General features: G+C 36.0%; 1 protein-coding gene across 1 annotated transcript in view; it reads left to right on the top strand.

Moving 5' to 3' along the window:
• The first annotated feature begins 9,408 nt into the window (after positions 1-9,408).
• Positions 9,409-19,398, top strand: part of LOC145689176 (uncharacterized) — a 96,653-nt gene continuing 86,663 nt past the window's right edge. Inside the window, exon 1 of the mRNA XM_081763317.1 lies at positions 9,409-10,163. Coding sequence (XP_081619443.1) covers positions 9,864-10,163 — 300 coding nt within the window. The 5' untranslated portion in view covers positions 9,409-9,863. The remainder of the gene's footprint in view (positions 10,164-19,398) is intronic.

Below are 19,398 nucleotides of genomic sequence, written 5' to 3'. Positions count from 1 at the left end.
TTTTCTATAAATAAAAATTATGAATGGGTTTACAGCTGGAAATTAAATTATAGTTCCTAACAGCTATGGTCAACGAGATAGAGTTCAGTTATTTTTTATGTAGTCAGCACATTGGCTTCGATCATCTTTATTTCTAGGACTAAATATACTAAAATATTTTTTCTTTAGAAATAAAATACTCGTCTTTAGAACTAAGTCACTATACCTCTACATTTCGTTACATAAATTATGAAAAAAAAATGAATCTGTTTATAACTGAGAATGTCGAAGCTAACGTGACAAACATTATGAACAATTCAGTAATAAATTAAGTAATGGTTTATAACATAATAAACTGCAATCAAGTGCAATGTATTGGAAGATACCAAAATATGTGTTCTTATATGCTGAAACAAGTTTCTTAAATAGATAGGGATTTGCCTTGACATATATATATATATATATATATATATATATATATATATATATATATATATATATATATATATATATATATATATATATATATATATATATATATATATATATATATTGAATTCGACAGAATCTGTAATATGTTAAGAACTTTAAATCCTGAGGAACTCAACACAAGAGAGTGGCTCACTGAACCAGTCCCTGTTTCACAATTTGTTTATAAATCAGTATAACTAATTACATTATTACCGCATGCCGTATTTTAGGTCAAAATACATTTTTCTCTGTATATATGTCAGGAAGAATAAGTAATGTCTACGTTTCATTATCATATGTAGTAACTGATCAAATTTAAGAATGCCGGAAATAGTTTATTTTGCTCATTATAACCTGAAAATCCCTACATTAAACCTGTTTTTAAAGATTTTTTAATATTTCAGAAGTTTTTCAGAATGTTTGTTGTTGTATCGTATATACTTGTTTGTTCTGTTTAATATGAATAAAATTATATTATCAAGAAAATAGTCTCCAGAGTCCTTTCCGTAATATCTGTCATTAGTTGTTGTAGTTGATTTGAGTTAGGTGCCTTGTTCAGTAGCGATGCTATATGAAACATGAACCCACAGCTTAACGCGGGATCCGTACCACATGAGCTTCCACCGGGAATTGAACTACATTTTTAAAAAATGCATCCAACCACAGTCAGTTCTTATCTTTGGATTTGTTACAAATTTTGCATGTATAAAATATGGTGTTAGTGTTTTGTAAGCTATTGACAAAATAAAGTAGCTGGATAGGAAAGAAAATCTCTTGAGAAATGAAAGTGAACAATGTCTCAGCATCCATGCTTACATTGCTACTAGTGTGACACATTATATTCAACGTTAAGATAAAGCTTATAGACAACATTCACAGCTTGACTGTCGATAACATGGAAAGTGTTAGGTATTGTTCACCACATTAAACATTACTCATTTTTAACATCAATAAATAATTTACGCATAAAAGAAGCACCAATGCTATTAATCTATATCTATATTATACAAATGAAAACCAGGTTGTCTATTATAACGAAAAATGGCTGAACAGTTTGAAATGAATTTTTAAACATAGTTAACACCTATCTCGAACTGGGTTGTTGTCACGTCCTTTTTAAAACCAGTGGGCATGTGTCCAAACGTTTTTAGAAATTTCGTTATTAGGTTGGGAACAGGGGCACTTTTGCTCAATATTTAAGAATGATGACATCGAAGATGTATGACTTGTCATAACAGCAAATCGGATGAACACTTAAAATGAAATTTTTAACATACTGTATTTATCATTTGACTCCAGCAGGACTTGAGTTGATTTTGAGTTTAACGTCCCTTTCAGCAGCGAAGCTAAATGAGAGGGAACCTACTGATTAACGTGAAATCCGAACCACATGCTAAACACTAGTAGCAATGTAAGCATGGATGCTGAGACATTGTTCACTTTCATTTCTCAAGAGATTTTCTTTCCTATCCAGCTACTTTATTTTGTCAATAGCTTACAAAACACTAACACCATATTTTATACATGCAAAATTTGTAACAACTCCAAAGATAAGAACTGACTGTGGTTGGATGCATTTTTTAAAAATGTAGTTCAATTCCCGGTGGAAGCTCATGTGGTACGGATCCCGCGTTAAGCTGTGGGTTCATGTTTCATATAGCATCGCTACTGAACAAGGCACCTAATTCAAATCAACTACAACAACTAATGACAGATATTACGGAAAGGACTCTGGAGACTATTTTCTTGATAATATAATTTTATTCATATTAAACAGAACAAACAAGTATATACGATACAACAACAAACATTCTGAAAAACTTCTGAAATATTAAAAAATCTTTAAAAACAGGTTTAATGTAGGGATTTTCAGTTTATAATGAGCAAAATAAACTATTTTCGGCATTCTTAAATTTGATCAGTTACTGCATATGATAATGAAACGTAGACATTACTTATTCTTCCTGACATATATGCAGAGAAAAATGTATTTTGTCCTAAAATACGGCATGTAGTAATAATGTAATTAGTTATACTGATTTATAAACAAATTGTGAAACAGGGACTGGTTCAGTGAGCCACTCTCTTGTGTTGAGTTCCTCAGGATTTAAAGTTCTTAACATATTACAGATTCTGTCGAATTCAAGATATACAGATGGTGATCAGAAAAATGGAAACACCTGTAGTTGGCATCACGTCAGATGTATGGGTTGGCAGTGGTGTCGAGGCGCCCGCAGCGCCGGACCGCTGGTAGTGGTGTGTTAGGTCGGTCTCCATACTACGTCAGGCGCAGTGAAACAGCAGTGTCCAGTGGCTGCAGCAGACGGAGGTAGTGTAAAATGGGAGACCTCTCAGATTTTCAAAGAGGGCAAATTGTTGGTGAGCGGTTATGTGGAGTGAGTATGACGGCAGTGGCTACTGTGTTAGGTGTGTCGCGTGGGACAGTGTCGAAGGTGATGACGGCATACACAACACACGGAAAAACCACATCGGGGAAGCGGAACAGTAGACGGAAGAAAATCATGAGTGACAGGTCACGGCGGGTATTAAAGCGCACTGTCACGCAAACCGTCGTGCAACTGCGGAGCAAGTGACGGAGGAACTCAATCAGCACCTCCCCCACCCTGTTTCGACAATTACAGTCCGCCGCGAATTACATGACATGAACTAACGGGGTCGTGTTGCACGTGCCAAACCGCTCATCAGGGACCATAACGCTTTCGCACGCCGCAAATGATGCCGCGACCATGCAACTTGGACCGTTGAGGACTGAAAACGTGTGATATGGTCGGATGAGTCATCCTTCACCCTATTCCCAACCACGGGCCGTGTTTATGTGTGGAGAACGCCCAAAGAAGCTTATGATCTGCAGTGTCTCCGCCCAACTGTGAAACATGGCGGCGGCTCGGTGATGCTATGGGCCGCAATATCACGGTTTTCATTGGGTCCTGTGGTCACACTTAGCGGACGAATCACTGCCAACGATTATGTCGCAATTTTAGGAGACCACTTGCATCCTATGGGATTTTGTTCCCGGACAATGACTCATCTTCCAGGATGATAATGCAAGCATTCACACAGCTGGCGTTGTTGCAGCGTGGTTTGAGGAACATCGGGATGAAGTTCAACACCTCCCCTGGCCCACCCAATCCCCCGATCTCAACATAATTGAACATCTGTGGTCCGTCTTGGAAACACGACTCCGGCGACAATTTCCACCTCCATCTTCCCTCACAGAACTGGCCGATGCCCTGCACGAGGAATGGTGTAAAATTCCACTTGCTACCATTCACGACCTCTATATCTCCATCCCACGTCGCATCATGGCTGTTCTGTAGGCGAAAGGTGGCCCGACACCATATTAATCTGGTAATTTGCAATTTCGTTCAGGTGTTTCCATTTTTCTGATCACCATCTGTATATTTCAAGGCAAATCCCTATCTATTTAAGAAACTTGTTTCAGCATATAAGAACACATATTTTGGTATCTTCCAATACATTGCACTTCATTGCAGTTTATCTGAGTCCGAAAGGGTTAAAATACCAAATAACTGATCGATATTAAACTGATGTTTGGCAATTAACCATCAAGGCAATGTAGAACCTTCCGACCAAATTTAATTAATTTTCGAAACGGTCAAGCTGGGACACCTGGTCCCCTTGACCTAGTGGTGAGAAAATGCAAGACCAAGACCAAGATCTGGGTTGTCTTGATCTTGGTCTTGGTCTTGCTAAAAGAATCTTGCTAATCTTGCTTTTAAGAAATCTTATGCTTTTCATAGGTAAATTCTACTGTTGATAAATTCTACAATACTCCAAGAATAACGGGAATACAATGTATGTTTCTAAATGTAATATAGTTTACAGTGTTCGAAGTGGGAAAAAAAGCACAGGCAGTATGTTTTATTATGATTTTGACTCAACATACCGGCTATTTAAATATTGTCTTGATCACTGAACAACCAGAGACGGTATGTCTTCACTACTGAAAAACCGAAGATGGTATGGCATACCATCGCATACCGTCTCACTTCGTCCACTGATAGTTTACCTTCGTTTAACTTGTAAATATGATGATAGTGTACAACTTAGGCGATAATCTTTTTCAATGGGTGCCTACGCTTCACTACTTATAAGATAAATTACAAAGTTTCGTAATATTTTTATACTTTTTTAAACAGATCCATTACTTTCCTGGTTCCCAAACATTAGGGAGGCTACCCCTGAGACGCATGAAGGAAAATCAAGACGGCACAGATTACTGAAATACCATGAATTGCTAAATTACTTTTACACACTAAAGGCGTCAGATATTTTTTATTTCCAACCAAAATTAGCTAATCTTTATATTGAACGAACTTCCAATTAAATATTGAGATTTTCTTTTACTGATTCCAGTAAGCATTCTATGGAACAGAAACATGGACATTACGCAAAAGCGATGAAAAATATATTGGAGGCTTTCGAAAAAAAAGAAGAGAATTAGCTGGGTTGAACGGAAAACGAATGAGAAGGTGTTAGTAGCAGTAGGGGAAAAAAGAAGAAATTTAGATGTAAAATAGAGGAGGAAAAGGAACTGGTTGGGACATTGGCTGAGGAGGAACTTTATTATGAGGAACGTCCTTTAGGGTATGGTGGAAGGAAAGAGAGGGAGGGGTAAAGGAGATTGTAGTTGAAGGCTAGTATTAAAACATAAAATTGCTACGTCAAGAAAAAGAGACTAGCTGAGGACCACCGTATATCGAAGCTTCTGAGTTGCAACAAGTCACCTGCTAATAATGACAGACCAGCTATGATGATGATACGTTTAGCAATATTGGCCAAAAAAGAGAGAGAAAAATTAAAATAATAACGATTATGATCAAACCTCTTAATATTTTAGAATAATATGAGTGAAAACTGAAAACGACTCAACTGTCCATGCGTTTTCTGTAAACTCAATTTATGCAAATACTTTTTACCTATATTAGGAATACAAAAACACAGTATCAAACTCCAAGTTATTTGAAATATCGGTACAAAATCACTCTCACTTGTGAATATGGATTATTTATTGTTTTATAATGTTATATCGCTCAATCCTCGGAAAGGAAATGAAATGAAATCTTTAAGTTTAACGTCCCACCGTTGTGCCAGTTAGGCTAAAGGAGACTGTGATAATGAGAAATGAGTGAAATGAAGAAAGTGGCAGGAAATGGGAGAACCCCGAGAAAACCCATCAGCACAGTGTTTGTCCACCACAAAGTCCACACGGCGCGAGCTGGGATCGAACCAGGGACCCTAAGCACCGGAGATGAACTCTCTACCACTGAGCCACCGCGCCCCTCCCTCCCGCTCAATCCTCGGGTGCCATATACCTGAGGAGGTTAAAAGTTATGCTGATAAACAATTATTCAACGTACAAGCACCCGCCCATGAAATCAAACTTGCGGTCACATACACAAGTTTTTGTCAATATCATGAAAATGTTATCTCGATATTAATTTTTGAGCACACATTAAAAATTTCTAACGGATGCTTGATCCTTGGATCCAAGGCCATACCCATGTAGCCGGCACCTATGGTGTACGAAGTTACCGATGTTCCATACTTCATTTCTCTTTAGTTTTGGAAGAAGGAAACCACTAATATGTTTTGAAATGATGTAATATCTAGTTTTACGTGCCACAATTATACGTCGAGGCTAAGGGAGATGGTGATGATGAGAAATGAACGAAATTGTGGAATAAAGAAAGTAGGAGGAAACGTGAAAATCCCAAGAAAACCTACGAACACGGCATTTATCCACCAAAAAAGCTCAAATGGTGCAAACTGGGATAGAACCAGGGACCCCAGCAGCAGGGGTGAACGCTCTACCACTGACCGGTACTTGTGCAAGACTCTTGCGCAAGAGTCTTGGTCTTGGTCTTGCACCCCTTGGTCTTGGTCTTGGTCTTGCATCGGAATTCGTGGTCTTGGTCTTGGTCTTGCATGCAAGACTCTTGCAAAAACTGCAAGACCAAGACTCTTGCGCTCATCACTACCTTGACCAATGGTTCCCAACCTTTTCTGACCGATGATACACTTTATTGAACGCCTACAACATCGCGACACATTTAGTTGATTTTTTATTGATAATAATATAAATAATAGTAGTGTAGAACTATAAGTTCCTATCAAGTAGTGTATCTATAATATTGACAAGGAACGGACATGAACGTGTCATCCGGACATCTGAATTAAACCTAGTCAATTCGATAAACATAACAAAGATATGTTCATGCACAAAAAAGTAGGTGCCATGGACAACGGAGTAAGTCCCCTAGGCCCATTAGCCTGTTAGTATAAAGAAAATCGTAGACTCGCAGTGAAAATAGCTATTGCATCAGCACTGTTCATGTATCTCGAAAAATACTATAGGGGATAAGAAATGACTGTACCAAGTTTTGTATTGATAGACGGAATAGACATAAGGAAAAACCTTGTAAGTATATACGCTTCTCCCTTATACCTATTCTGTCTATCAATACAAAACTTGGTACACACATTTCTTATCCCCTATAGTATTTTTCGAGATACCTTTGGATTGTGTGCTTTTACCAGGGCTACTCCAGAGGGGTCTAAAGTTGATGAGAGGGATTTCTGGAGGGAATTTTTCCGACAGTCTCCCAATTTTCCCTCTTCAAGTACGTTATAGGCCCCAATACATAGCACCTTTGGAAAGCTTGTTTCATGCTGAAAAGAATGAACCGTGACTTTCCAATGAACAGTATTGATGCAATAACTATTTCACTGCAAGCCTACGACTTTCTTTATACTAATAGGGTTAATGGGCCTCAGTGACTTACTCCCTTGTCAGAAATTGTAAATTTAAAACTTTCTTTTATTACAAAATAAATACAAATATTATTTAAAAAGTAGTTAACAAGGAACCAAGACAACATGATAAGTCATCAATTACCGTTGAGTTCATTTTTCTAGTCGCTGCTTTAATGGGGCGTTTACACTTAGTCGATTTAGTCGCACGACTAAATCGACTCGCTGCATTTGCCACTAAATCGAAGCAACTAGGCCGAATCAGATTGATGGATGTGTTCAATTATTTCAACCACAGAAAATAGAACGTCTTTTAATTCAGTTGCCAGTCGATTAGTCGCCTTCGATCAACAAGCGATTAAGTTGAAGTCCCGTTTACACGGTCGATTAAGTTGAAAGTGACGTAATTCAACTGAATCGAACGCAAATCGACTAAGTGTAAACGCCCCATAACCTAGATGTTTGGGTAATTCAAATTCTCGTCACACTGTAATTTCTATGGATGACAACACTGAAAATTCTTCCGATTTGTATTTTTGAATGTAGAATAATATTATCTATTATTGTGGGAAGTTACCTTTCATTATCTCTTTTCACTTACGAAAAATGGGCAAAAGAAAAATTGTTAGCTTTTGAAAAATATTTAGTAGTCTGCCCCCTTAAAGTGACATCAGATGAGGTGAAGATATGGAACAAATATGACCATTTGGAGCAGTAATTTCGACATATCCTTAAAGAGCATCTCTACTCCTGACATTTTTGTACAATTTTTGACGTGAAAATCTATTGGAAGAGAGAGAGACACACACACATCGTAATCTCGTGAACAACAGAAGTTTTCTTATAATTGTGAACACAGAAGTCCAGACAATGTGAAAAGAATAATTTTGATTTCTTTTTAAGTCCCGTCAATGCCAGGGGCGGATCCAGGTTAAACTTCTTAGGCGAGTGGTAAGATAGATTTTTTTTTTTTTGAGGGGGTGGAATTGCTCGCCGAAATGTTGGGAAAAAATTAAGACCACCAATTCTGTCATTGGGAATTCTGATAGGGAATTGTTACGATTTACTTTCGAAGCAGCATATTTGTTTACTCAATGCTAACATAGTATTTATTTCTATGTGTAAGCTCTGTTGTTTTCTGCACGCACATTACAATTTAAATAAGTTATTTTTACCGGTATGCCATACCGGACGCTTTTCGAATTTTCGGATGCATAACCGGCTCATACCGCCTCACTTTATGCACTGGCTACAGCAGCAGGACCAATGGTAATATGTATATGCAGTGTAAATTTATTGGTGACATTTATGAGAATATCCTATAAAAAGATGCATTTAAAACATATCGGAGAGCTCCTTCGTGACTAAGCGGTTAGGGTACGCGACTTTAGCGTGGGAGACCCGGGTTCGATTCCCGGCGGAAGCTCATGTAGTTTGGATTCCACGTTAATCAGTAGGTCCATGTCTCATATAGCGTCGCTGCTGGACGGGACGTTAAACGCAAAATCAACTCAACATATAGGAATTAATTATGCACTTAAAAACAACAGTAGTAATTAGTAAATAGCGTTATTTATTATGCAAATTGTATTCTCAATTTCAGCTGAACTTCTGACCCTTTATAATACACTAACATAAAATCATTGGAAGTTTTTCGTTCCGTACATTAATATTGTAAAATATACCGAAGAGAAATTCAAAATAAATATATTCATAAATGTATGCCATTTTTTCTTTTTTAATGAAGAAATGAAAAACAAAATCCGCTATATCCTGTCTGAATGCTTATTCCATACGTGCCAGGACGTTGAACTTTTTCCGCAGCACTGTCTTTGTAATGGCTACAATTCACACCTATAAAAATGATGTTATGGAAGGAATGCGATGAATTAACTATCGATGCCTCAGCATATTATCTTTCTTTCTGGTAGCTTTTTTTTGTTTTGTTTAGTGTGTTTTACAACAGAGGAGAAGAAATTTGATAAAAAGAAAAAGAGAGAGAAGTGAAAAAAACGAAACAAGTTATAAATATTTCCCCTCATTGGTATGTAAAAGCGATTAAAAAAAGCTTGTTTTAGTTGAAAATAACAGATCTGACTCAACATGTCGCCTCAGGTCACCTCGAAAAGTCAATGAATACACGAACGCGACGACTTCCGTATGTTATAGCTGGATCCCTCAATCGCTCGGTCGGGCACGAAGGCAAGTTTGGGAAGTTTGAAAATTAAACTTTTGTTGGGTTCAAGGGCAAACACGTTCAGTCGTTTATTCTTAATATCTCGACAGACATTTACAAAAATATATCGTTTTAAAAAAAAATGTTTTATTTTGTAATAAATAATTTCTTTTATATTAATATTTTTTGATAATTTAGATTTAAAACAAGAATAAAACAATTCTTTTTTTTAAGAAATAAAAGAAAAAAAGGGAAAATCTAAAAAGGAGAGGGAAAGAAAGAGTGAGGGATCTTAAAGTTTTAACGAGGTAAACACGTAAGAATTTCTGGAAAAGAAAGCAGCGTATCAAGTGAGGAATGAAATACGTTCTTCTAAGACAAGCGTGTGTGTCTGGTAATTATAATTTGTAACTGTAAAACAATTCAGAACTAATTCATTAACATGGCGTCGTGCGATGGTCGTCGGACGAAGAGCTTGTGTAAATTTAAGTTGGGATGGACCCTATTAGATGAATTTGCATCGTGGTTGGCACCAGTGAAAGGGGACAATCATAAGGCATATTGTTTGGTGTGCAGGAAAAGTTTCTCGATCGGACATGGAGGAATGAACGATGTGAGAACTCATTATAAGGGAAAGAGACACATATCACTTCAGCGCGAGCAGGAGGCTTTCGGCTTGGAGTCAGAGAGGCGGAAAGTTCTCAGTAGTTTGCCGGATGTTCATTTTGTATTTGATGGGCAGGTAAGTATTATTTTACGATTTAATTCATTATTGGTAAATTATTTTATTACGATTAATTATGTGTGTGATAAAAAATATGCTTCACAGTAATATTTCCCGGATATATATTTATATTAAGAAGTGGGAGGGAGCAACAACGCCATATTCATATCGACTCAAAATTTTGGCCTACGAATTTGGAACAGCGCGTGAAATAAAATTTTGAGATTATCATATTATGTGTAGATAATGCTATTTGATATGTGAGACTCTGAAAACGAGGACATAGCAATGCCGGAATTAGATACCATTCGCAAGTACAGCTATTGCATATATCTTTTTGAAGAGAAAAAAATATTTTACAAAATAATATTCATATGCGTGGCTTTTCGAGTGTCCTTGAAAATGTCGTTCACAGTACGGTACGTAGTTCGAAAACAAGTAAATTAAAAAGTCGAATAATAAAATTATTTACATTAATTCTTAAAATGTAAAGATAAAATTTATAAATATTTGTAGTCTGTATGCCTAGTATGAATGTACGTATTGTTTTCAATGCACCGATAATAATTCACCATCCGAATAAATTATTTATTAGACTACATAAAGTTGGTTTTACTTTACAAAATAAATTTTAAACTTAACGGTAGCGACTCGGCTATGTACACTTTCCTGTACCACATGTAATTTCAGGTAAACATTACAGTGCCCGCTTCCACGAGAAATTAGCCTACCTTCGATTAATTTAACAAAATGGGTCGATACTTTCCCGACCTAACTGTACTATACCTTCTTAAAGCGGCTATAGTGAGTATCAATCGCAGCTGGAGCGTGTATTGTAAAGTTGAGCCCCATTTTTTAAAGCCAACGGGTTCACTCGAGCAGACTGTTCTACCAAATAGAAAATTTATAGCTATAGAAGTAATTTCTATTAGTGTACAGCATATTGAAATAAAATTTGAAAGCTCTAATCTGACCTGAAAATGTAAGAAATCTGTCAAAATTTGGTAAGCAGTAAATCCGTTTTGAAGGTAGAGAAAATGTTACTAGTATTTTAGAAGCACTAACCTGAATGAAAAATGTAAGAAATCTGTCAAAATGTGGTAGTACCGTCGGTCAATGTTTCGTTAAGGGGGTCCAGTACTTTCTTCCACACGAAATTTGCAATTTCTCCACTTCTTTCTATTGATTTTTGTTTGATTACGTAATATAACGTTATATTAGGTTAGTTTTGGACCCTCTTAACGGAACATGGACCGAACGGTCTAATCGAGCAATGCAATTTAGATGTTAGTGCAAGGGTAGATTAGGTCTTCATCGTTCAAGCTGATGGTTTATCTTTAAATGGTATGAGTGGCATTTATTCCGAAGTTGGGCGTCCGCTTCCGCCAAGTTTTTTCGCTGTTATCACCTTTGCACACTTTCTGCAATTTGTTAACTAGGTTCATTAATCCGTGCTCTTCACAAACTTTTAGAAGATCTTGTTCGTTATCAACGTATTGCTTCACAAATGTTAAAACTGTTACTTCATTGCCCTTGTACATTCGCCATGTTGATAACATATATGCTCGTTTCTTTCCCACAATGCAACTGTTTTGTTACCTTGCGCCAAGTAGTTCCCTCCGCTCGCCGTATAGTCCCATGTTTACAACCGCTTATATATAACAAATAAATATATTTTTCGAGACACTTATATATTATCAAGCACACAAACGATCAAATTATCCATATCTTTCCTGTAAATTTTTAAAATTTTGCTGGAAACGGACGCCCAACTTTGGAACTTAACCCGGTATGAGTTAAATGTGCATACAATACTATATAATCAGAGTAAAATCACGTACAATTTTTGTTGAAATGATGGGTAATGAGAACGTCCGTCGTTATTCTCTGATCTAAATTCGCGTAAGTTTTCCATGAAGTATTATTACAGGTAGATGCTATAGATTATATCTTAATATATATCAGTGTGCTTAAACTCCTATATTGTAATTACTATACTGACATATAAAGAGAGTGAAACCAAGGCATTACGGGGAACCCGACTAGTTTCACGGAACACTCACTTCAGTACAAAAGCAGAATGATGATGAGTTCCATCCTACAAAGCGTAAGAAACGGTTGCGATCATGCCTCCGCGCGAGTCGAAACATCAACATGAATTATAACGAAGAGAACCCTCATCCAAAGATAACTGTGTCGTTAGATTTTTCCGTGTAGTGTTGCAGTACAGGTTAAATATGAGGAGAAATAATGTTCCGCATTACCACTGTTTCGAGAATGCATAAGCCTTGCTGTGATTCTTTGCACTTGACTTAGGCAAGCAGCCATTGTTCTTGATGTCACAGTTAAGTCGCATTAACGGAGATACTGGGTATTATATTAAGGAAGTTAATTTAAAGGTATATCGTGTGGTATACTAAACACAATGACAAATGATTAGAATAATATCAATATTTTCAGAATAACATTAGAAAGGGCAAATTACCATAGCAAGAAAGGTCAAACATGTTTCTGGTACTGTTCTTCATACCGGTATGTAACTGGGTAAGGCATAGTACAGATCAATTCAGGCAGGTAAATAAAAAGGAATTGATAGTCTTAGATGTTATTGAATTTAACAGATGTTAATATTCGGGACAGGAAGAAACCCATATATATAGTAAAAAAAGTCCTGGCCCTAGATACAGACCGCTAAAGATGGGGCCTTGAGCGCCCTTTCTCACGTGAGTTTCAATCGCAGGAAGAGCTTTTTTTTTTTATTGTATTTAAAATATATATTAATTTATTGTCTAAAATATAATCCTCCGTCGTGCTGTAGCGTTTTGATTTTTTAAAAATTACACACACACTTCACTTTTGTGTTGAGCAGGATTTATAAACAAATACAACTTTCAAGCATATTAAAAAGATAAAATATATGCGCAAGTTTCGAAACATATTACAGGTTCCAAGGCATACTACTTTTGTGCACTATACTTAGAACTGAAATTAGTAGTTCAATGGACTAAAAATATTTTCAACTGCATCTGTATTTTCCCTTGATATTGAGTGATGCCTTCCTGTTGAACCAATAATAACAAGAGCGCCCATAATCTTTAAAACATCGCAAATCGGAAGTAAGTACTGGTAGTAGTGTTGCTGTCTTGCAGCTGGAAATCTCTATCCAGCAGCCGGTCCATGTGGTAGCATAAAGTACTATGATTTCATCTAATTTACAACTGATATCTATAATTGCAAGTCACGCTATGAACATCCCTCTTAGTGAGTTTGTGAATCTGAATATCCTCATGCTGCTTCTAAAATCGTGGAAAAATGAAATTTCTTTCCTTTCGGTCTTTAAGTTTGCCCCATATATGTTCGCCCTCCACTGAGAGTCCAGACATATGACTTACGAATTCCTTTCACAGGAGTAGTTTTGTTGGACCATTGTTCTATTTTCTGCTGGCGGAATTCTTCAGCGTCCTCTTTGAGCAACAGAATGAAGTGTGTAGATGTGTATGACTTCACCATCCTTGTAAAATCCTCGGCATCCTGAATTGCAGTTGTACTTGAGCTGTAAAGATGGTAACACTTTTCTTTAAAAGTTTATGCCCCTCTCATGTCGCATATTAAAAAAAAAAAAAAAAAAAAAGTCACCTGCTGTTTTCCAGACCAAGTGTCTTAAAGGCGAGTCCTATTTTAGAGCAGCCACCACATTCCTGAAATAAGTCTCTCGTTGTACGTCACAGACTACTAATGATTTCGCATGTCCAACCAAGGTGTCACGTGCCCATTTTCAGGTAAGTTCTTCACGAAAAACTCAAAATTAGCACAATACTAGGGTGACCAAATTCTGGCAAGCGAAAAGTAGGACACAGGTATAATAGTATATGATAGTTTACTGTGTCGGCAATACGCATATGCTTATTCATTTAACGTTAACCTTATTTTTTTTTTTAATTTTTTTTTTATTTATTTATTTATTTTATTTATTTATTTTTTTTTTTTTGTACTGAACAAAAATATTGAAATAATTCAACACAACTCCAAATGCTTTGATGAATAACAAAGTAGTTTATTTTTGTGAACGTACATTGAAACTTCTTGTAGGGCCAAAGACTTTTTTTTTTTTTTTTTTAAATCTATTTTCGGCGTGGATTATTTTAAGAAATGAGGAAAATTTAGACCGACACGAGGGAACTTCTACTTAACCCTTAAGCAGGCGCGTGGGGAATCTCATACCCCATATGTTTATTTTCGTGTAGGTTAGCAATCACATGCAGAATCATTTTTAAACTACTAATGCAACCATAATATATCATATAAACTATGATAAGTAATACTATACTCAGGATTGCCAACTAAATGAAATTTATGTACCTTTATGTATTATGATTGATTTTTCTGATGCAGAATTAGTTTAACATTACTTAGATGCACATTACTGTTATAATACATATCACATTACTTAATTATTAATTTTAAATGATATTAATAAACCCAGGATTGCCAACTACATTGAATTGCTTGTAACTTTCGAATCAATGACATTTTTCTATTATGCCATTATGATTCCAATTTGCATCCACTTGAAATAAACGAAGAATATTTTCCAGTCAAACGCGTATAAAACATATTCCACTGCATCAGCTTACTTGTTAAAGAACAAAGGACAAATATCTCGAATAGCAGTTGAAATCCTAAAGAAACAATGCTACCACATTATAAAGACTAACAGTGGAGTACGTTATACCCCAACGCGCCTGCTTAAGGATCAGCTTGGCTATCATCATTGTCGTAAGTTGAAAAAGAAACATTGCCTACCTTACCGATAGCTCAACAAGTTCTTGTCAGTGAAAACAGTGTATTGTAAAACGGTGATTTGTTGATTGTTCTCCTTCCCTAATATTTTGAGGAGTGTTAAAAAACAAAGCGGTTCATCATTCAGTGAAAGAGTGCCTGTAATTCAAAATGTTGTGAATAAAGAATGAAACTTTAAAATATTGCAAGTAAGTTAACTCAGGACATTTAAAAAAAGGACATTTCTCGATTTTCTAGGCTTCTTCACAACACGCCTAGCTCTTTGAAAAACAGTAATGTAACTGTGAAAAGCAGTACGTCTGGTCACCCAATACAATACACCCACAGATATTTCTAGGAACAACCCACTTGGGTCGTAGTACCATAAAATTTTGATCCATCAATGTGGAATACTAAACGTTCTTCTTACATATGGCGAAAGTTTCTGTAATACTGCGGGTCCTGAATCTTTCCACCCCTTTTTCTTCTGCAACTTACAGTGATAATGTCTTTTTCGTTGACACTTTGGCTCTTCCAGATAAAATGATAGTGCGATCTGAAAGTACGCTACATTCATAGGATGACCATAGGTATCAGGTTTTTCAAACACTCGTTTTGCAGATCTCACATGTCTTATTTTGTTCACCATTTATTTTGTTGAGATGAAATGTGGTGTAAAATTTTCAAAGGGACACTGGGATAATTGTTAGAGCTTGCACTTTTCATAGTAGGATTCACACGAATCAACAGCTGAGTTGATGTTTTATAAATTCCCGGCAGATTGCACTAGCTTTTTTTGTGTATATTCTTCTGAAAATGAAATTTCTACTTTGAATAGTTTGATCAGTTTTGGTTTGATGCACTCACTCACAGCTGTAATAATTTCACTGTACTTTCTTCATGTATACAGCTTATAACTTAACTTTACTGACCATATTTCCTTAACGGAAGTAACACCTCTGTAGCCGACTGATCCAGGGAATGTAATTCTTTTTCTTCAGATACAAAATCATCATCATCCACACTATGGCAGACTTATTGTTCAGTTTATGTCATTATTGATATTCTGTCACAACATTTAGAACACAAAGTCAGACAACTGGAAAGATCTTGACTTCAAAGCACAGTCTCATAAGTAAGCACTGTTATTTCTAGCCTAAAGAAAATTTTTTGCTAGACTTGTGTGTATCACTCTTTTATGTATATTCAAAAAAAGTTAGACACTTCACTCTCTTGTGGCCCCGTCAGAAAACATTTCAAACTCCCTTCTTTCCATATATAATACCCTACAACTAAAACAGCAAGATCCTCACAAAACTTTACAGTTACTGTTGGACAGCAAATGTAGTGAACTGCTCTTTGTTTGCCTGTTAAAAACTGAACTGTGAATTTGTGTCCTCCCTATTATATGCTATGCCAAACACACTGAATTATCTGGATGGATTCAGGATGTTCTAGAAGATTTTGTTACGTTGTGGAATAATCTCGATAGTTCTAGAATATTCTGTGACATCTCGGAATTTATCTAGATGGTTCCAGTGTGTTTTAGAAGATTTTGTTACAATCTGAAATTTTGTGGAAGTTCCATTAGAATAACCTGGATGATTCCACATTGTTCCAGAATATCTTTCATGATTTGGATAGTTCTATGTAAAGAAAATCTAGAAGAATAGCTCGAACTTCGCTTATTCTACGTTTTTTTTCTTTCTTTTTTTTTTCATTACATTGAACACATTAATCCAAGAGTTTTTTTCTTTCTTTTTTAATAATAATACAAAATCTTTAGTGAAAAATTGCAAAACCAAAATGGCATATTCTGCTTTTCAGATTATGTAGTACCCTTAAAAATACACATTCTGCGAAATTCTTAATTTTTGGTATTAGGGTTTCTAAGTTAAACTCTCAAGACATTATTTACGAAAGTGAGAACAGGAACTTTGTTTATACAACATATTGAAGTCAAAAGTGGAAGTTCTTTTCATTTGATATGGTTCTATATGGTACTGATCTTTTTTAAATCAAACAATCAGAAGGCTACAATACAAGAACTTGGGTCACGTATTTGCATATAGTTATCATTTGAATCAGTAAATTATTATATTTCACATAAAACAAAGAGCAGCAAAATACATGGAGACGTTCTAGAGATAGAGCGTTGTGATATTTTGCCGAAAATAGCACGTGAGAAATGGCGCCATTTTTGGTGACCTATTTCTCTTTTAAATTTGATTACATCTGAGAGTATCAAGGTAACCCCCTGCTTGAATGGATATGTACGACACCGTAAATAATAATAATAATAATAATAATAATAATAATAATAATAAAAATAATAAAAATAAAAAAACCTGACTTCTGAAACACTTTTATATCAAAATTAGAAAATATTATATCAAGGATTTATGAATTGATGTATGCAAGTGAATATTTTGAAAATACACCCATTATTAGCAGGGTTGTGAAAAAGGAAATAGTTTTAAAAAAACAGCTCAAAGCGTTTTATTGCGTAAACTGGATTTTATTAAATTTTGTACGTATATTTATAAAGTCATATTCCTACTCTTAAATACCATTTAAACATTAATGTTCTATTGTAGACATGAAACTATGGAATTTCGTTGTCGTGCCGCGGTGGCACGTGTTTTTGGTTCGATCCCAGTTCCCGCTAAGTGGGCTTTGTGGTTGACAAACATTGTCGGTTTTCTCAGGATGGTCTTGTTTCCTTCCATTTTCATTATTCCTCCATCATTATCCATATCTTCTCCGTCTCCCTTAGTCTTAATGCGTAATCATGAGACATAAAACTAAGCGTAAAGATAGGAAGGGAAACAAAAAGTAGTCCAAGGGAGTCCATGAACCCTATCCACGTTTCGTGGGACACACTTTGCACCATTGGCATTCGCTTATACAGAGTCTGCTGGATAAAATGTATACACTGTTTAAGAAGAAGAAGAAAAAACAAAAACTATTTATCATATTTCTTAGTTACATTTAATTATTGTTCAAAGATGTGTTACAGACCTTCAAGTAAGCATATGTTTACATTAGATGTTCAAAATATTGGCCGTTGGCGGCCAAACACCTACCAGAACAACGAGCGGTCGCTGCAGCTACAGCGGTAAATGTATTAATGGAGACCGCTGCACATGTCCCTGTAATTGTTCCATGCTTCAAATTGTCAACAATGCGTTTGATTGTTAGGCGAGTTGGTTGTTCAGTACGAAACTCTCCTCTCCACTGACGATGCTCGAAAGTCAAGAGTGTTCCTGCCATTTTCTCATCTCACTAACCGTACTACAATAATTTTAACTGAAAACAATTGACAATACCTGCTTGGGGTCCCGGGTTCGATCCCAGCCCCCGCCAAGTGAACTTTGTGGTGGACAAACACCGTGTGCGTGGGTTTTCTCGGGGTTCTCCCGTTTCCTCCCACTTTCTTCATTCCACCATTTCATTCATTACTCATCATCACCGTCTTCTTTAGCCTAACCGGCATAATCGTGGGACGTAAAACTTAACGATTTCATTTCATTTCATTTCAATTGACAATACCGACATCTATTGGGCGAAAAACCATACTACAACATACTTAAATTTCAGGACAATTGTCAATGCCAGTATCCTGATACAGGATGACAAAAAGAGTATACATTTTTCTGGCGGACTCTGTATTTCGATCTTTAGAGAGAAGGAAATAGACAGTTTTGTAGAGTAACTGAGAGATTGGTAATTCTATATGGTACAGAATAGAATAAAATCGTCTATTACACCCAGGATTCAAATTCTTGAGCCAGCTGTCCTGACTGAAGATTCCTTTAGTTTCCCCCAAAACACGCCAGGTAAATACTAGGATAGTAGCTCAACTTCAGGAGTCATAAAAAATAGATTTTTTTAAAAAAACTGACGTGTTGCAAATAGATATCTTTAAAAAATATAATGTTCAAGTTGTCAACAAGGGGGCATGATGGCTCAGTGGTGGAGTGCTTAACTCTGGTGTGTGAGGTTCTTGATTTGATCACCGGTCAAGTAAGTTTGTGGTGAACAACATCATGTTCGTGGATCTTCCCGGAGTACTCCCGTTTCCTCTCACTTTCACATTCCAGCAATTCTTCTATCATTCACTCACCTTAATTATTGTCTCCCTTAGCCTAAAGAGCATAATTATGGGACTTTAAACTGAAAATATTTCATTTAATTTATTTCAAGTCGTCAGCTTGCTTTCAAATTTTCTTACAATAGATTTTACGATCGAAGGGCCTTTGTAACATACGATAATTGTACGAGATGTTACATGCTCCACCAGATACGTAAGAAGACTTCAGAAGTTTCACCATCTGATGGTCATTAGTGTGAGAAAGATAGAGATATATCTGTAGTAATTTCCTGCTTTAAGTGAAGCATTTTCGATTGTAATTAACTGATAAATGGATAAAAACATTTTATTATTTATTTGTATTAATACGCGAGTATGTAT

Source organism: Thermobia domestica, chromosome 1 (assembly GCF_964235325.1).
Source record: "Thermobia domestica chromosome 1, izTheDome1.hap1.1, whole genome shotgun sequence".
Lineage (NCBI taxonomy): Eukaryota > Metazoa > Arthropoda > Insecta > Zygentoma > Lepismatidae > Thermobia > Thermobia domestica.
Note: the sequence above shows the minus strand (reverse complement) of the source record. Positions and strands in the feature narration are given on the sequence as shown.